The 20,454-nt window shown below is 44.7% G+C and overlaps 1 protein-coding gene across 2 annotated transcripts in view; it reads left to right on the top strand.

Moving 5' to 3' along the window:
* Positions 1–20,454, top strand: part of FBXO10 (F-box protein 10) — a 53,036-nt gene that overhangs the window by 18,293 nt on the left and 14,289 nt on the right. For both annotated transcript variants that reach the window (XM_060609294.3, XM_078436673.2), the window contains exons 2-4: positions 9,462–10,052; positions 13,065–13,898; positions 18,964–19,113. In XM_060609294.3, coding sequence (XP_060465277.3) covers positions 9,468–10,052; positions 13,065–13,898; positions 18,964–19,113 — 1,569 coding nt within the window. In that variant the 5' untranslated portion in view covers positions 9,462–9,467. The remainder of the gene's footprint in view (positions 1–9,461; positions 10,053–13,064; positions 13,899–18,963; positions 19,114–20,454) is intronic.

Here is a 20,454-nt window from a genome sequence, read left to right as displayed (position 1 = left end):
CTGGAACAGTTGGACAACCATAGGCCAAAAAACAACAACAACAACAAAAAAAACAAAAAACCCAAACCTTCAACCTAAGCCTTACACTTTAATCGAAAATTAAATCAAAATGGATCACAGACCTAAATGTAAAAACTAATATTATAAAACACTTAGGAAAAGCACAGGAGAAAGTCTTCAGGATTCAGAGCTAGGTGAAGTGTTCTTAGACTTGACACCAGAAGCACATTTCATAAAAGGAAAAGTGTCAGAAGCATAGTGCTAGTGTGGTGCTGTCATAAGGGTTAACAAATAGATCCATGAAACAATAAATCACCCAGAAATAGACCCACACTGTTGTCATTTGATTTTTGACAAAGGCACCAAAACAAACCGACTGGGGAGAGGAGGTTCTTTTCAGCAAATGGTGTTGGAATAACTGAATACTCACATAAAAAATTAATTTCAATCACTACCTTGTACCATAGCAAAAATTAATTCATGCTGGATCATAGATCAAAATGTAAAAATTAAAACCACAAAACTTTTAGAATATGGGGAAATATCTTCATGACATGGGAGTTAGCAAAGGCTTCTCAGTTAAAAGGAATCATTTTAAAAAGGTGAGGAGTGCCTGGGTGGCTCAGTTGGTTGAGCATCCAACTCTTGGTTTCAGCTCAGGTCATGATCCCAGGGTCGTGGGATTGAGCCCCACATCAAGCTCTGCACTGGGGGTGGAGCCTGCTTAGGATTGTCTCTCTCTCCCTCTGCCCCCTCCCCAACTCATGCTCACATTCTGTCTTTCTCTCTCTCAAATAATTAAAAAATAAAATTAAAAAGGTGAATTAGACTTCATCAAAATTTAAAACTTCTCATCAAATGACACCATTAAGAAAATGAAAAGATAAGCTACAGACCTGGAGAAAATATTCACAGAAATCTGTCTGCCAAAGATTATATTAAAAAGTCCTATAATTGAATAATAAAAAAAAAAAAATGCCAACTAGAAAAAAATAAATGTTAACACACTTCTAAAAGGAGATTTATGAATGGCAGTAAGTACATGACAATGTGCTCAACATCATTAGTCATGAGGGAAGTGAGAATTAAAACCAAAATGAGATGCCATTACATCCTCCCGGAATGATAGAATTAGACCAACAACCATAAATGGTAGTGAAGTTGTAAAGCAACAGTATTTCTTACACATTCTCGGTGAGAGTGTAAAATGTGCAACTTCTTTGGAAAAAAGACCCAGCAATTCCATTTGTAGGTATTTACTCAAGAGAAATTAAAACATGTCCACAAAGCACTTGCCTAAGAATACTAACAGCATTATTCATAATCGCCCCAAATTGGAAACAGTTCAGTTTTCCATCTATAGGAGAACTGATTTTTTAAAACTGTGATATATTAATGTACAATGAAATAACTACTGAGCAATAAAAAGGGACGAGCTACTAATACATGCAACAAAATGAATAAGTATCAAAAATGTTATACTAAGCAAAAGAAGTCTTAACACAAAAGAATACATATGGCGTGTTTCCATTTATATGAAATTCTAGAACAGACAAAACTAATCTATAGTAGAAAAGTCACAACAATGGTTGCCTCTTGGGATTTGGGGTAGGAATTGACAGAAGAGTCGTGAGGGAATATTCTATTTTTGATACGGTTTGAGATTATATGCGTGAATGCACTTGTCAAGATTCTGCAGATGTGCACTGTGGCACATCCACACCGTGAAATGTTCCTCAGCTTTACAGAGGAACAAAGTACTGATGCACACAACTTGAATGAATCTCCAGGGAATTATGCAGAGTGCAAAAAAGCCAATCCCAAGAGATTAGGTATTGTATAATTCCATTTACACATATCTTTGAAGTGACACAGTTTTAGAAATGGAAGACAGATGAATGGTTGTCAGGGATTAAGAACAGGGAAGAGGAGTCAGCAGGGTGGTAGGTGTGATCATAAAAGAGTAACACGAGGGATCTTGTGTCAGAATTTTTCGGTGTCTTGACTGTGGGAGTGGATACAGGAACCTACACAGGTGGTAAGATTGCATAGAACGTAATACAGACACACAAAAATGAGTACAAGTGAAACGGGAGATCTGATTAAGGTGGTAGATTGTGCCAGTGTCACTATGCTGGCTGTGATCATAGTCTTGCACAATGTTACCACTGAGGGAAACTAGGAATGTATGCAAGAGCTGTCTCTTATTTCTTACAAGTGCATGTGGACCTACAATTATCTACAATTATCTCAATAAAACTTCAAAAAAAAATTCGGGGCACCCCGGGTGGCTCGGTCGGTTAAGCGTCCAACTCTTGATTTCGGCTCAGGTTCATGGGATCGAATCCCATGGCAGGCTCTGCGCTGAGAGCATAGAGGGATTCTCTCTCTCTCTCTCTACCCCTGCCCCACCTGTGCTCTCTCTCCCTCAAAATAAATAAACATTAAAAAGCACAAATTCTTAGAGAAATGTCTGATACCATGTCTGGGCAGTAAATGTAAAAAATGAGTCAGGGACATCTTGACACCACATAGCAAGGAAGCTATCAAAGATGACTGAAGTTGTATCAAAAATGACTGAGGAACCAAATTGAGGCCAAAGATGGCTCAATTTGAGCTTCAGTAAGAATAGTAATTTCAGACTTGAACCCTTTAAAATAGGTTTAAAGCCATGAGTTCGTACTAATGGTTTACACACACGCACACACACACGCACACACACACACACACACACACACACACGCTAGTTACCTTCAAAGAATAACAGGGAACTAGTTCTTTGTCTTGCAACCTGGAAAATAAAAGGGAAGAGGCCTTTCCTAAGTGTACAGTAAAATTGGATAACCAAATGTTAGATGCGGAGCAGCATCTCCTAATGCAATTACTTCAGCAAAGAAATGAACCCAGTGATACAGTTAGTAGAGCATCACCATTTTGTTACCTCCAATAAATTTATGTATCTAAGCATTGGGCATTGGTGAATATGAACATCAAAAAAGAGACAGCCAGGATTGTGGATACTTTATGATAAAAAGACACAATGCCACTGGTAGCCTTGCTAAAGAGATCAAACCTGAGCCTGCTGAAGCCTCTGGATCCAGCTGCCAATATGCAGGAAATCCAGACGACAGGGTAACAAATTGAACTCTTGAGAAAGCATATAGTCAGCAAAATTCAGACCGAGAAACTGGTCAGATGGTTGAGGTTCTTCGACAGGCAACTTGTAAAAAAAAAGGGGGGGGGGGCAGGAGGATGGATGGAGAACCTGTGGGTGGAACGAGAATCAAACACACATCAACCTAAAAACCTGAGGACAAAACAGATTCTAGTATCTAAGGAGACATACTTAGGTGGTAAAAGCACAAAGACCTAAGGAAGTGATTACTACAGAATCAAGAATATGTGTATCTTTGTGGGGAGGATCGCAATGGGGCACATGGGGAGGCTTCTAGAGTGGCTGACAAAATTCTGGTTTGTTTTTAACATTTTTTTTAAGTAATCTTGAATTCACAGCCCTGAGAGCAAGAGTCACATGCTCCACTTACTGAGTGGGCCAGGCTCCCCAAAATTCTGTTTTTTGATATAGGTTAGTAGGATGTTTGCCTTGTAAAACAATTCACTAAACTCTACATTTGCTCTGTGTAATCCATTTTGATTTACACTTTTTTTTTAAGTTTATTTATTTTGAGAGAGAGCACACTTGCACAAGAAGTAAAGGGGAGGGAGGGAGGGAAGGAGAGAGAGAGAGAGAGAGAGAGAGAGAGAGAGAGAGAGAGAGATTGATTGATTGATTGATTCCTAAGCAGCTCCATGCTGTCAATGCAGGGACCATACTCACAAACCATGAGATCATGACCTGAGAGGAAACCAAGAGTCAGAAGCTTAACCAAGTGAACCATGCAGGCACCCCTTGATTTACACTTTAAAAAGGCTGTGATAGAACAGTTCTCAGATGGCTGTGGGGTGCCAGAGGAGCCACTAAATGTTTGAGGAGAGAGGATGAAGAAAGGCCCTCTGAACAAGGTTGTGTTGGGAGAGTAGCATAGATGGGACAAATGTCAGTGGTGAGGCTTGAGAAATAGATAAGCTCATGACCTGTCATCTGTACTAGGTTTTATTCTGGAAGCCATGGGGAGCCATTGAGGAATTCTAAGCTGACAAGTGGCATGACCAGGTTTATATTTTAAAAAGATTCCATTGGTGGCTGAATAATGTGAAGTGGATTGAATGGAGGAGGCAGGGCTGGTTCCAGGGAGACCAGTTGAGAATCACCTGTAGTAATCCAAACTAAAGATGGTGAAGCCAGAAACAGCATGGTGACAGAAAGTGGAGAGAGGAAAGGACTGATTTGAGAGTGCTAAAGGAGGTGGAAATACCAGACTCGAGAGACTATCTGGGACAGAAGTAGAGAAAAGAAATCAGTTACCAACAGGAGCAGTGGAAGATGATGGTGCCATTAATTGGGACATGGAATAAAGGTGGTAGAACAGGGGTGGAGAGATGATAATCTATACTATTTTTTAAATTGAGATAGTTTGCATACAATAAAATGCACAAAACAGAAGCATACAATGCAGTGAGTTTTTTCAGATGTCTGCACCCATGTGACTCACGTACCAGTGAAGATGTAAATATTTCCTTCACTCCTGAAGTTTCTTTGTGACCCCTTCAAGCACTGTTCTGATTTTTTTTTAAAGTTTATTTTTATTTTGTAGGGGGGGGGGGGGGGTGGGGAGGGAGAGAATCCCAAGCAGGCTCCACTCTGTCAATGCAGAGCCTGAGGCAGTGCTCAGTCTCATGAACCGTGAGATTATGACCTGAGGCGATCAAGAGGCAGCCGGTCAACCAACTGAGCCACCCAGGCACCCCAAGCACTGTTCTGATTTTTATCACTATAGATTATTTTGGCTGTTTTTGAACTTTACCTGTGTGGAATCATACAATACGTTGTCTTTTGTGACTGGTTTCTTTTGCTTAACATATTTTTGTGGCTCACCTGTCTATTGTATATGTCAGTAATTCATCTCCTTACCTGCTAAATAGTATTGCGTTGCATGAATACACCACAATTTGTTTATCTACTCTTCTGGTGATGGTCATTTGGGTTGTTTTCCAGTTTTTTGTTTGGTTATTTTACTATTATGAATAAAGCCTCTGTAAACATTCTGATATAAGTCTTTTCATAGGTGTACATTTTCATTTATCTCCAGTAAATATCTAGGTCATAGCATAGGTGTATGTTTAATGACAGAAGAGACTACTAGCTTTCTAAAGTGATTATAGTATTTTATGCTCCTACCACAATGTGTGAGAGTTCTAGTTGCTTCACATCTTGGTGCTTTGATGCCTTTAGGGTTTTCAGTTTCAGCCATTGTAGTGAGTGTAACACACACATCTCTGTCATTATAGTTTTAATATATATCAAGTAATGAATACTAATGATGTTGAACAGCTCTTCTTGAACTTTTTGGCCATTAGTTTTTCTTTTGTGAAGTTTCTGTTCAAATCTTTGCCTGTTTTTTGTTGGATTGTTGTTGGTGTTGTTGTTGAGCTGTAGGATTTCTTGATCTTTTCTGGATACAAGCCCTTTGTCCTATACATGCACTGCAAATATTCTCTCCTGTTCTTTCATTTATCTTTTCATTTTTTTTCATTTCTTAATTTTTTTTTTTTTTTTTTTTTTTGAGAGAGAGAGAATGTGTGCATGTTCACGGATGGGGGAGGGCGGTGCAGAGAGAGAGAATCCCAAGCACTGGGATTCTCTGCACTGACAGTGCAGAGCCTGACACTGGGCTTGATCCCATGAACTGAGAGATCACAACCTTAGTTGGACACTCAACTGACTGAGCCACCCTGGTGCCTCAGTCTTTTCATTTTCTTAATAATGCCTTTTGATGAGCAGAAAATTTTAATTTTGAGATAAATTTTAATTTATTGATTTTTGTCTTTTTATGATTAGTACCTTTTGTGCTCTCAGAAATCTTTGCCTATCCCAAGGTTGCATATTTTCTTATGTTTTCTTCTCGAAGCTTTATAGATTTGTTTTTTGTGCTGAGGTCTAAAATCAATCTTAAATTTTTGTATATGGTATGGGTCAAAAGTTCTATTTTTCATATGCAGGTCAAGTTTCCCAACACCATTTGATGAAGACTTTTGTTTATCCATTGAATTGCATTGATATTTTGTCAAAAGTTAGTTGCTCAGTACACATATTTGTTCTGAACTCTATTTTCCTCATGCCCATACCACACTGTCTTGTGGCTGACGTGTTGAGGGAGTCTAGATTATGTTGTCTTTTTGTTTTTGTTGAGTGTTAAATTGTATTCTAACAGTTCAGTTACTGGCAGAACGCTTTGATCCTATCAGGCTTGCTTTTATTCTTCCAATTTGAATATGTCCCTGTGGTATATACTTTCTGAGTCTCGGTGTGAGACTCCATATTCTGGACTGGACTTCCATTGGCTCCCAGCTCTGTATGATCTCTAGTACCCCCATTTACCCTGTAGTAGGTGATCTCTACTAGGTCCCATGAAGACTTGCCCTGTGCTCGTGCAGTCCAGCCTTGAGCCAAGAAACTGCCCACCCACCTCACCCTGCCTCACAGATTCCAGGCACTCAAGCATCACAGAACTCAGATCTTCCTGCTCAGTGAGACTGCCACTCTGCTTGGGTATCGTCTCTCTACCCCACTATGAGAAGATGCCCTGAGTGAAAGCTAGAACAGTCACACGCTCCCCTCCTGTGTTTCCCTTCTCTCCAAGAATACAGCCCTGCACAGCTTGCTGTTCAGTGCCTGAAACCATATATTCAGAGCAACTTTATAGGTTTTTTTTTTAAGTTTGTTTATTTTGGGAGAGAGAGTTGGGGGGAGGGGGAGAAGGAGAGAGAGAATCCCAAGCAGTCTCCACACTCAGCATGGAGCCTGACACAGGGCTTGATCTCATGACTTTGAGATCATGACCTGAGCCAAATTCAAGAGTCAGGTGTTTAATCAACTGAGCCACCCAGGTGCCCCCAGAGCAACTTTATAGTTTTTCATGGCAGGAGGGAGAATTTAGTTCCAGTTATTTTGTCATGGCCAGAATGGAAGGTGAGGTTCTGGTTTGGATACAATGCTGAATTTTTAGTATCTGTGGAACATACAGATAGAAATGCTCAACAGGCAATTGGGTACCCATGTATGGAAGGCCTGAGAGAGACTATTGGGGCTAGAGATTCAGATTTTGTAGTTGAAGCCAAGGGATATGATCACCTAGCTATACTTACTTTCTTACAATAGTTAGAGAAGGAGGGAAGAACAATTTTCTGGGGGTGCCTGGGTGGCTCAGTCTTAGCTTAAAGCATTTGGCTTCGGCTCAGGTCATGAGCTCATGGTTCATGAGTCAAGCCCCACATTGGGCTCTCTGCTGTCAGCTTGGAGCCTGCTTCAGATTCTCTGTCCTTTCTCTCTCTACCCCTCCCCCTCTAGTTCTCTCTCTCTCTCTCTCACTCTTGCTCTCTTGAAATGAATAAAAAAAAAAAAAAAAAAAAAAAACACTTTTCTCTTAAAAAGCCTAAGAGGTATGGCTAAAGAAGGAAGTGAGGAACAGGACATGGGTGTCACAGAGACCCATTCACACTGTGAATAAAGCAGTGTTCATTTGAGAGTGACAGCTATCAAGAGCCCAGTCTTTGCTCTGTAATGCTTACCAGTCCAGAGCCCAGCTTTTCTCCATTGCTGCTGAGGACTTAGTAAAGTGTCACTGGGTGATCATTATAGAAAAACCTACCTACCCAGACCCTCATTCCAATCTGTAAAGGTAAAGTCACACCTGTCATGATGACGCTCAGAGATCTTGCAGACATAATCACACATTTGTGCTTCTAGCCTTCCTGGGCCTAGATAGGTGACAGGTATGATCATCGTTTTCATAAAATGGGGAGGAAAACCAAGGCCCTGAAGAGGTTAACAACTGGATTACAGTTGGCTGTGAAGTCTGCCCTATTTCCAGTTTGAGTTTCTAGTTGTCTAGAGCCTTTATAGGGTTTCAGACTTGGAAGTTGCTCTAGGTCATCTAACACAGTCCTCTTGTTTTTTTAGGTAGGGAAATTGACACTCATAAATGAGAGGGCTTTAGCTAGGTATAAATGACAGAAATTCAATGAAGCCAACTTAACCAAAAAGGAGAATTTATCACAAGAGCACAGAGCTAGCTGATGGAATTCAAAAGGCAAGGATAAAGCTGAGCCTTAAGCATAGGCTGGAGCCGTGACCTGGAGTGCCATAGAGGAACTGGCATGGTTTCTGCCCTTTTCTCTGCTCATTTCTTTGTCTCCAATTCGTTCTTCTCTCAATATAGACTAGCTTCTTCTGCCCTTCCCCCCCCCCCCCCCATCCGCAAAGAAAATGGTCATTAGCAACTCTTCCTGAGTTTATGGCTCAGGAAAGAAGCCTTTCATTCTTCTCCATTCAGGAAAGAAGTCAACCTGATTCTAGAATTGCAAATCCTATTCCAGTGGAGACTTCAGTGGTCCAGTTGGAGCCATCCAGCATCCCAACTATATGCTGCTAAGGGCCTGGGGAGTAGTGTTACACAGACAGAGCTACCAGGGAGCTCTGCATCTCTAAACATGTGGGGTAAATTGTTGTTGGGGCAGAAAGCAAGGGCGCAGATGGCTGGGCAGCCAGCATGGTAGGTGTTTAGGACACAGGGTTGCATCAGTAACCAGCCACAGAGCCAGGACCAAAACTCACAGCCTGACCCAGCATCAGTCTTTCCTGAGGCTGCCTCACATGGGAGTACAGTGTAATTATGTGATCTGGTAATGAAGAGAGGCAGACAGACAGACACTCACTGCCTCAGTTCTCATTCCTCTTGCTGTGAAGAAATAGAGGTCCCTTCCCTGGGAGTCTGGGAAGTCCAGAGCTCTAGGACTGGAACAGTGAAAGGTGGGTTCCCTCTGTATTAGTCCAAAACCTTGCTACAAGTCATAGAAACCCAAATCAAGCTAACTTGAGCAAAAAAGGGAATTTATTAGAAGGCCATTGAGGTACCTCCTGGAAGTGAGGAAAGAACTGCATATGCCAGAGCAGCTTCAGGAGTCTGGAGTCAGTACCTCCAGGACACATATACGTGTGATCGCTTTTTTTCTTTCTTTCTCAATTTTCATCTTTCATCTCCTCATCTCTGCCTGGCTCTGGTACCCACAAGGTTCTTTCCACAAGTGGGGAATATGGCTGAACAGCAGTTTGGGGGTTATATCCTTACAGTTTCTGACCAAGAGAAAAGAGAGTCTTGCCTGTTGATTCCAGGTGGAACAATCGCAGAGGAGGATTCTGATTGAGGGGATGGAGCTCTATGATTGGCTGGGCCCTGTTCTCTTGCACACCCTTGGGGTCACGAGAAGGCAGGGAATATTTTAAGAAGAAGAACTGTAAGAGGGGTCAACAAAAACCTCTTTGGTTTTGTGTTTGCTCCCAGGTGACCATGGAGGCCGGCGGTCTCCCCTTGGAGCTGTGGCGCATGATCTTAGCCTATCTGCACCTTCCCGACCTGGGCCGTTGCAGCCTGGTGTGCAGAGCCTGGTATGACCTGATCCTCAGTCTCGACAGCACCCGCTGGCGGCAGCTGTGTCTGGGATGCACCGAATGCCGCCACCCAAACTGGCCCAACCAGCCCGATGTGGAGCCTGAGTCTTGGAGGGAGGCCTTCAAGCAACATTACCTTGCCTCTAAGACATGGACCAAGAATGCCCTGGACTTGGAGTCCTCTGTCTGCTTTTCTCTATTTCGCCGGAGGAGGGAACGCCGTACCCTGAGTGTTGGGCCAGGCCATGAGTTTGACAGCCTGGGCAGTGCCTTGGCCATGGCTAGCCTGTATGACCGAATTGTGCTATTCCCAGGTGTGTATGAAGAGCAAGGTGAAATCATCCTGAAGGTACCCGTGGAGATCGTAGGCCACGGGAAGTTGGGTGAAGTGGCCCTGCTAGCCAGCATTGATCAGCACTGCTCCACCACACGCCTGTGCAACCTTGTCTTCATGCCGGCCTGGTTCTCCCCTTTCATGTTTAAGGTGGGTGTCCATATCCAGGTGGCCTCTCCAGTCCTGACCCTGGGCTTTGGCCTCTTTTTAGTGGGTTTGCAACCCCTTTTTGTTGGAATTAAGAGTTTTGTCGTTATTCCTGTAACACGCTCCTCTGCACCAGTTAAGAAATGGGCACAGTAACAATCAACATTCTGCTTTATTCCTGGCAAAACTGTATTAAAAAATAAGCCAAGGACTCAGAACCCGAACTGCTTTGTACTCCTCTTCCCCACTGGATGCACTTGAACCACAGGGGAGTAGCTAGGTGGGAAAGCCAGGTCTGGGAGTATGCCACATGGTCTCAGGAAGCAGAGAACAACACTTCATGCTCAGAGATAGGCAAAGCCAGGGGAGGCTATGCAAGACCAATGACCTTTAGCATGTCAGCCCCACCCTGTGAAGGAGGATCAAGGAAGGTCAGGCTTTCACCAAGAGTGACTTGAGAGAGGCTCAGGAAATACCAGCCCAACACATATCCTCTGGTAACACAGAGCACACAGGCTGTATTCAAAGCAAAGTATGTATTGACACGTTGGTAGGTCCTGGCAGAGCGGTTTACAGCTTTACCTTGCATAGAAACATTGTAATATGTAAACTTTGTACCTAATCAATTATAATTATGTTGCCACTATTCTACCAGTAACAACAAATTGTCCCTCAAGTTTGTAATGATAGCTATACTACCAGTCGTTTATGGTGCCCTGACTGTGTGCCTGGCATATGCTTTACAGCCATTAGTAAGATGTGTAGTGTCATCCGGTTTTATAGATGAGCAAACTGAGGCTCAGCAAGATTAAGTGACATAGTAAGAGACAGAGCTAGGATCCAAAGCCTATATTGATAATCTAGGTGACTTTGCATCGGTGACTTCATTTGATCCCCACAACAAACATTCGTGGTAGGTAGTACATGTGGGATCCCCATTTTGCAGATGAGGGGCACTAAAAAGCTCAGAGATGCTGCTAAGTAACTTTCTCAGATGCATAATTAGTGAAGTTAGAACTCAAATCCAGAACTCAAATTGTAAGCCCCTTTGAAGTTACATTGTGTTGGATTCCTTGGAAACCTAAAAGCCTACTTTTTAGGCCTAGGTTGTTTCAGAAGGACTGATGAACGATTCCTATGTGGGTCTGTAGACCCAGAAGAAAGTTTGATTCCAGACCTTCGATGTTTCCATTTACTCTGAGGGTAAAATGTTGGTTTCAGCCTCTCCTTCCCCCTTAGAAGTGCAGCTGCAGACCCTCATAGGGTGGGGGCCTGGCCTTAACACTTCTCTGTAGCCCAGCCCACCATCTGGCTTAATGCTTGGCATGTATCAGTGCTCCACTGGTGATTGTCTTTTAACTGAAAACAGGACAGGGGCTAGGATGACCTTGCCTGAAAAATGCAAAGGCCAGAGTGATTTCACAGCAGTTTTCAGTGACTTCTGAGGAGAACCCTAACAACAGCTGTGCATCTCCAGAGAGCTGGTGTTCATCTACAGAGAGGACCAAGTAAAAGAAAATAGACTTAAATTGCAGCTAGAAAAAATTAACTTAGCCATAAGGAAGAATTTACAGAGGTTAAGGCAAGTAAGGTCCAGGCCAGGCTCTCAAGGGTGGTCACTGCTAGAGAATGTAGAAACTGTTCATGGGGTGGATGTGTCTGGATCACTCAGTGGAATCATGGAACATTCCCTCATTTTACAGTTCAAATCCATCTGGTGGCATTTAGCATGAAATCCAGAAACAGTTACTTTTCAGGAATACAGAGTGGCTGGGCTTCTCAGTCAGGCCTGGGAGCTGAGGGGCTCAGGGGAGTGGTGCTGTGGGGTTCAGCACTTCCCTCCCCGAGAAGAGTCTCTGTCCTTTGTGTCCCTGACCCCAGGTAATGATAGCTAATTTTTATTAGGTGCCAACTTTGTATCTGGCTCTCCGCCTTTTGCTTCATTAGCTGGTAAGCCCCCTATTGCAGACAAAGAAACTGAGCCTCAGAGAGGTGAAGTCCTATCCAAGGTAACAAAGAGGCAGAGATGGGAGTGCCCCATGCAGTCAGACTCCAGAGCCCATCTTAACCACTGCTCAGTGCTGCCCAGCTGTGGCAGCATACCTCATCCTCCTCTTTAGGGACGTAGCCTGCTGTCCTTTGCTGTACTCCCTGCTATGTTCCAGTTGCCAGACAGGCTGGATTCTTTCCCAGTACCTGTGGCTGGGCATCCCGTACTGCCTGCCCCAGCCCAGGCAGGACTTAGCCCCTCCTGGCCTGTCCTTCTGTTAGCCCTCAGGGTTCTGCCTGGTTCTGTCCTAAGTTCAGACACCAAGCTGATGCTCTGTGGGGTGCTGCAGGGCTGAGAGAAGATGGTGAATGGAAAGTGGGCTGAAGGGTTGAGACCTAGCACAACACCTCGTGACCTCACACTTCCTTCACATAACCGAGATACCACTTTAGGATTCCTCGCCCTTCAGTGGTCACAGTAAACTCATGCTCAAATCCCAACCAGTTCTTGTGTTTCTCTCAGTTCAAAGCTGTCCCTGTTATTCCGTATCATCTCTATAGTGACATTCCTTCTCCTGGTTACCATTGGTCCATTTCACACAGCATCCTTCTGAGCATTCAGCTTCTTCCCTCTTCCCCATCCTTACCCCTCAAAGTTTATGTTCTCACTAAGCATTTCTTGAGTATTGGGAGAATTTACTTCATATTTGAGGTCTTTAGGAAGAGCCCTGCTGCACAGCGTGAACTTTTTCCTGCCATTATCCATTTCTACTTTCATCCCCCTCCCTTTGGGATTAGAAGGAGGGAAAGGCAGGCAACTCCAAATTTTCACTGCTCTGATGCAGTGCAGCTTCCTGTCCGGGGGCCTGACACATGCCCTGGGCGGGGGGGTTGGGGGGCGGAGGATAGGATCAGCAGGACAAATGACCTCTCCGTGCTCCACCCTCCTTAAAGAGCAGTTAGAGTACTGCCTAACAAAGTAATTCTCATCCCTGTTTTATCCACTCTCTCTTTTTTATTCCTCAGACAACATCGGGTCATGTCCAATTTGACAACTGCAACTTTGAGAATGGGCATATCCAGGTCCATGGCCCAGGCACCTGCCAAGTGAAGTTTTGCACCTTCAAAAACACCCATGTTTTCCTGCACAATGTGCCCCTGTGTGTCCTGGAAAACTGTGAATTTGTGGGCAGTGAAAACAACTCTGTGACTGTGGAGGGCCACCCATCTGCAGACAAGAACTGGGCCTACAAGTATCTACTAGGGCTTATCAAGTCCTCCCCCAGTGTGCTACCCACAGAGGATTCTGACTCTTTAATGTCCCTGGACCTGGAGAGCAGGGACCAGGCTTGGAGCCCAAGGACCTGTGACATTGTCATTGAAGGCAGCCAAAGCCCTACCAGCCCAGCTTCTACCTCCCCAAAGCCAGGCTCCAAGGCTGGCTCACAGGAGGCAGAGGTGGGCAGTGATGGGGAAAGGGTGGCCCAGACCCCAGACAGCAGCGATGGAGGCCTGAGTCCTAGTGGTGAGGATGAGGACGAGGACCAGCTCACATACAGACTGTCCTACCAAGTGCAAGGCCCACGCCCTGTACTGGGGGGCTCCTTTCTAGGCCCACCACTTCCAGGAGCATCCATTCAGCTGCCCAGTTGCCTAGTGCTGAACTCTCTGCAGCAGGAGCTGCAGAAGGACAAGGAGGCCATGGCACTGGCCAGCTCCGTGCAGGGCTGCCTCATCCGCAAGTGCCTCTTCCGGGACGGAAAGGGAGGCGTCTTCGTTTGCTCCTATGGCCGAGCCAAGATGGAAGGAAACATCTTCCGGAACCTGACTTATGCAGTGCGGTGTATACATAACAGCAAGGTGCTGTCATAAGGCTCACTCTGCAAATTCATGAGGCCTTCCTGGGTCACTAGGAACATGATTTTGATTGATGAGATAGGCTCCTGTGGCTATACATAGGAAGGCTATTTTTTTTAAAGCATCTTTATACAAGCTTCTAACACACCCTTATCTTATGTTCCATCATCTGGTTTGGATAGAGCAGAAACTATTGTTCCCATTTTACAGAAGAGGAAACAGGGCCCAGAGGGGGAATGTGACTTACTCAGGGTCACACAGCAAGTTAGTGGCAGAACTGAGACTAGAACCCAGGTCTTCCAACTCCTTTTGCTATGTCATGCTGCTTTCAACCATGTCCCCCTAGTCCTAGAAGAAGGAACAAGGGCTCTTTAGCTGGATGAGAGAAAATTGAGGGACATATGATTACTGGCTTTGATCCAAACCAGAGAAGGCTCCCCAGAAGAGGTGTCTAAGCTGTAGGATGAGTAGTGGACAGCCAAGGAAAATAGTGTGCATGTGGTGAAAAGGGGGTACAGAGTGAGGGCATTCTAGGCAGCCAGAACATTCTGCACTGGGGCCTGGGTGTGGGGCTGAATTCAACAGTGTTCTGGGGAGGGAAGAGTGGTTGGAAATGAGGCAGGGGAGACGAGCAGAAGCCACCTTGCCCAGGGCCTGAAAAGCCCCTTTGAGATATTTGGACTTTATGCTAAGTCCATCCTGCCCCTGATACTGTCATCACCCTGCAGGCTCTTCAGGGTGCCGCAGGACAGTCTACAGATCCTGCAAGCCACTGAGCACAGGAACAGCCTCTCAGAGGAAAGACATGGCCTTTTGGAAAAAAGCATGGCCTAGCTCCTGAGTTTGAATCTTGCCTCTCCTCTGATCCACCATGAGCATTACCGTCCTCTTCTGTAAAATGGAAACAAGCTTCCCTGACTTGCCTCTCTCACTGGGGTTTGTGAGGATCCGGTACCTTAATATTGCCAAAGCACCTAGTAAGCTGAGGGGCACTGCACATGTGTCACATGGGAGTCTTGCAGATCTCTGCAGCCTTCTAGAACAGTTAGCAGCAATTGCATTTAATTGCATTTTGCCCAGTCCACTTCCAAAGAGGATTTTAGATGATGTTACCAGGAAAACACAATATCAGCCTATAGAAAATAAGAGATAATGGTCAGATAAAAAGGATAGGTGATAGTTTTGCTCTCAGGTACCGCGATGATAGGATCTGGTCTGAGCCCTCCAGGAGGGTCTCCCCCCACCCTCCCACCTAGTATACTTACCAGGGATATGGCTTCTGAGTCAAATTCTGGCTCTGCCCCTTATTAGCTATGTGTCCTTTGGACTAATGATACTACCTGTCTCCAAGGTGCAGTAAGGATGAACTAAGGTCATATATATAAAGTGCTTAGTAGTATGTCTGGCACATAGCAAGTGCTCAACAAATGTTTTTTGTTTATTTTTTTAAAGTCCGGTGTGAGAGATGCTATGATGGAGGTACCATGGGTGGCATAGGAGCCCAGCCTCAGGGAAAGGTCTCTTGGAGAAGCAGTGCCCAGGCTGAGCTTCCCAGGAGGAGTAGGAGTTGGCAAGGGGAGGCTATGAGACCGTGGAGGTATGTGTGTGAAGGCCCAGATGTGAGAAAGGACAGCACGCATTTAGGGAGTTGCAAGTAACTCAGACGGCCAGAGGTTGAGGGGAGGCTGTGAGATAAGGGAGTCAGCTAGCTGAGGCACAGAGGTCTTGCCACAGAGATTGGAGTTTGCCATGAGGCAATGGGAACTCGCCGACAGATTTTAAGCAGAAAACTATGGTCAGATCTGTATGTGAAGAGCTCATGCTGTCAGCTTTCTGGAGAATGGAATGGAGGGGAACTAGGCAAGAGGCAAGATCAATGAGAGGCAGTGGAGAATTGTGATTCAGAAACAGGAGGGGACAGGGCAGTCTGAAGAGGTAGGAAGGAGGGCTTTAGGAGGGAGTAGTCAAAGCCCTGAGGCCTAGATTTCTGGCCTGAGTGGCTGAGACAATAGCAGGAACATGGGAGATTAGGACATGAAGAGAGATGCTGAGTTCAGTTCCGGGCATGCTGAGTTTGGAGCATTTCTGACATCTAGCAGAGGTGCTGTCTGGTTTCCTGGGTCTGGGGCTTTGGAGAGAGATGCACCCTGCCATGCAGACTTGGGAGCAGGTGGTAGCTGGGAGTCATCGAAAAGGAGAAATGAAAAGTTACACAGCCTTACTTGGAGCTCTTTTGAACTGTTGCTTCCAGAGGCTTTGGGAAGAAATTGTGCAGCCTGTAGTTCCTTGTGAGTCTCTAGCAAGGAACCTGAGAAACTGATATTCCTGATTTTTGACTTAAAAAAAAAAAATCCATGGTTTCTCATGAGTACCCAGCATCAGGTACAATTATATGCTAAGTGGCATTCATACAAGCAGGAGCTGTGGGCGTGCAGGGAGTGCAGGACCTGCTGAGCTAGTCCCATGCCTAGAAGCAAAGCCTTGATCCAGTGGCCAGAGGGCAGCCACCCTTCCCTGCCTCCTAGAACATCTCCAGGAGAGTAAGGCTGGCAGAAAGCCCAGTTGCTTGGGACTCCACAAAGAAAACTGTGATGTTTTTCTTGCTGTTTTGTGTATCTTACCATTTTTAGTTGAAAGTCAAGTATCTGGGAAAGTAGAGATTGAGGTCAATCACATTTATGTGTGGAAATGGGCACACTTCTCATGCTAGGCCTTTAGAGGGCCAGGTTTGGGGTCAGTCTAGTCAGGATTAAGCTAGTTCAGGTTTTGTTGTTATGATTATCCTCAGCATTCTTCATGTTCTTCTTTACCTTGTGCTGGTTTTTTCCTCTGCTTTTAGGGTCTTCTCTTTGTTTCTTGGGGGGTTGGGGGGGGGGGGCTGTTTCCATGGTCTCACCCTTCCCAGCAGATTGTGGTCACTTGTGGCTCTGGGCTGGTGGGAGGTTTTCTCCTGTGTCCCAGTTTGTCCTTAGTCTTAGGCAGGTGCTGTGTCTATGGGTCTTGGAAGTAGGCACTTTCCAATGGTCCTGCCTCATCCCCAGCATTAGGGAGGTTCTAAATATCTGAGCCCAAGATGGGGTTTTCTCTTTCCCTTCCGTGACAGGGTTTGCTGCCCTTCCCCCTACTGCTGAAGACTTGTTCTACAGGGAAGTTGGGGAGAAAATTCAAAGAGGGGCTTAGTACTTTCCCTACAGTAGTAGCTGCTCTCCTTTTCCCCCATGTCTGTCCTCAGTCTCTTGTCCTGTCCCCCGGTCTTTCCTTGTGAGCCTCTCACGAGGTCTCTGGAGAAGTGGACATACCTACTCCCAGGGCTTCTGCACTGTCACACTGGTTCACACTTGGCCTTCAGCAATGCACTGAACCCTGTAGCTGAATCCTTACCGGTTCATGTGGCTCCATATGCAGCTGTGCAGGCAAGTGCTCCCATCTTGTCTCCTGGGAGGTGCCTGTTTTCCTTGGATTTCAGGCTTGTTGGCCACCCTGCAACCTCAGTTTTCTGACACGTTCAAGAAAGGCTATATTTTTGTGCATTATCTGATTCTGTTCTTGTGGGGGGTGGGGGGGGTGGGGAGCAGTGACTGCTCTGGTCAGCATTCTCTGTCCTAAACAGCTTCCCTTTGAAACTGGACTTCCATTGTACCTTACCCTCCTAGACTTTTTATTTTATTTTATTTTATTTTATTTTATTTTATTTTATTTTATTTATTTTATTTTATTTTATTTTATTTTATTTTTTTATTTTATTGTATTGTATTGTATTGTATTGTATTGTATTGTATTGTATTGTATTGTATGTTTATTTTTGAGAGAGACAGAGACAGAGTGCAAGCAGGGCAGGGGCAGAGAAAGAAGGAGACACAGATCTGAAGCAGGCTCCAGGCTCTGAGCCACCAGCACTGAGCCCGACATAGGGCTTGAACTCACAAACTGTGAGATCACGACCTGAGCCAAAGTCAGACGCTTAACCAACTGAGCCACCCAGGCACCCCTAGACTTTTATTTTAATGTAGTCTATTATTTACTAGTAGTGCACAGTTTATCCTGATATAATATGTTTTTACTATTAATACGCAATTGCTTAGAACAATACAAATATATTCTGAATCTTTTAAGTATAACCTGTTAAGTATAACCTATAGGTAATAACCTATTAAGTATAAAAAGAAAATGTAAATGGCAATCATCCCCTTAAATAAGCTCTGTGCTGGGTTGTAGTACCTTGTTTAAATGCTTCCTTGTACCAATGCTTCTTATGTTTCCCTTAGAACTCCAAACTAAGGAGCACCCCAGGATAATACACTCAAGAAAGATTCAGAATGGATAAGAATAGGCCTTTGTCTTATAAAGTGAAAGGGAAAGTGGGGAGGTTATCCTCAGGTGCTTTCTCAAGCAGGTGAATTTTATTTTATTGTTATTTATTTATTTTTTTTTTATGTTATGTTATTAAACTTTATTTTGAGAGAGAGCAAGCGTGAGTGGGGCATGGGCAGAGAGAGAGAATTCTAACAGCGTTGACAGCCCCAGAGCCAGACACAGGGCTCGATCTCATGAACCGTGAGATCATGACCTGAGCAGAAATCAAGAGTCAGACACTTAACTGAGCCACCTAGACACCCCTCAGACAAGTGACTTTAGCAAAGGCACATGTGGACCTTGGTTCCATTCGTTGTTAGCTGTGCCCTTGGAACCTGGGGAGATCTCCATGTAACCCCAGTGCACGTAGAGTTTGAAGACCACTAAATCCCATCTTCTCTGAGGGTCCTTTCCATTCCCTGAGCCAGTTGTTCTGTTCACAAGTTGTGAACACGGGGCATGGGGCTGAGCTTAGGTCCAGGTTTTATTAACGAACCACTGTGGCTGGTAAGGAGCCTACAGGGCAGAGGCAGGCAGGGCACAGAGCTCCTCAGCTCCTGGGAGCACACCAGGTGGGAAGAGGCCATCCTTGTCTGCTGGTGGAATAGCAGGGAGGGAGCAGATGGTAAAGAAAGGACTCAGGTGTTCTTTTAAAAAAAGGTTTTTTTAAAAAACCTGTGACAAGAAAACAAATGGCTTTCTCTTTTCTCCCTAGATCGTCATGCTCAGGAATGACATTCACCGCTGCAGAGCGTCAGGCATCTTTCTTCGCTTGGAGGGCGGAGGCTTGATCGCTGGCAACAACATTTACCACAATGCGGAGGCAGGAGTAGACATCCGGAAAAAGTCCAACCCACTCATACTGGTACTTTTCTCTGTCTTCATGCTCTTTTCAGAGTAGCTTCTTTTCAGAAGCCTTTTCTGAGATTATTTAAATAAGTGTTGCCACCTTGAATTTATATTGCTTCCTGTTTGCAAGTGGTTCCTGGCCTTTTCTCTGTGTGTCCTTGTGACTCTCTGTCTTCTTTCTTCACGTAATAGGAATGGCTTTGAATAAGTCACCTCCCTACAGTCTCCTTGTCAGGAAAAAAAGAGGACCAGATAGACAGGGAAATGTCACAGAGCACTTCCTCAGCTCTGATAGGTTCTGGTTGGCTTTGAGTTTGAGAAGAATAAAGATACTGTATCTGCCCTGCAAGATACCTGGATCTAACTAAAACATTAGATCATTCTTCACTATAAAAAGGACATTTATGATGTTTAGTTCTGAAGATTATTTGTCTCATGAATGTTGCGAAGCCATGTGGATTTGATTTTACGCCAATGTGAAAGCCACTTGAAATGGTAGAAGATAGGACCAGTGACATGAGAGGCCTTTTTCTGCTCAGGCCTTCCCTTAGAGACACATATTCCAGGAACTAAGGAATGGCCCAGACTTCTTATGGCCTTGAAAAAATAATATCTGCCTTTATGCATAGTGCTTATCACTTTGTATGTATGTATTTATTTGTGGTTTAATCTTTACACAACCCTGTGTGGTAGAATTAATATTCCATTTTATGGATAAAGACATTGAGGCATAAAGAGACACTAAAGATGCCTCCCCAAATCATACAACTAGTGACAGAGCTGGGATTTGAATCCAGGCCGTCCTGACTCAGGGTCAATGTTCTTAACCCATTATATTAGACTGCCCTTGGGGTGCCTGGGTGGCTCAGTCGGTTGAGCATCCAGCTTCGGCTCAGGTCACGATCTCACAGTTTGTAAGTTCTAAACCCACGTTGGGCTCACTACTGTCAGCACAGAGCCTGCTTCGGATCCTCTGTCGCCTTCTCTTTCTACCCCACCACCCCCCATGTGCTCCTTATCTCTCTCTCAAAACTAAATAAACATTAAAAAAAAAAAAAAATCCACCCTCGCCAATGCAGATGAAGGAAAGTTCCTAACTATGCAGATGAAGGAAAGTTCCTAACTATATTTAAAAAGACATGCCTAGCCAGCGTCCTGTTTCAGCCCCTTCCTCTCACTGTATTTCTGCCATGCAGCTGGCGTCTGATGCACGGCCTTGCCTGAGGAAATGAATGCCACTGTTGCCAGAGAGATGAGAGGAGTTTGCCTTCCCAGGGACAGAGGGGACAGGCCAGTTTAGCAGGTGGAGGGGAAGGGGGCGTTATGTTTCTGTCCTGGCTTCGTGAAAGGGTGTGGG

The sequence above is a fragment of the Panthera onca genome, chromosome D4 (assembly GCF_046562875.1).
Source record: "Panthera onca isolate mPanOnc1 chromosome D4, mPanOnc1 haplotype 2, whole genome shotgun sequence".
NCBI lineage: Eukaryota > Metazoa > Chordata > Mammalia > Carnivora > Felidae > Panthera > Panthera onca.
Note: the sequence above shows the minus strand (reverse complement) of the source record. Positions and strands in the feature narration are given on the sequence as shown.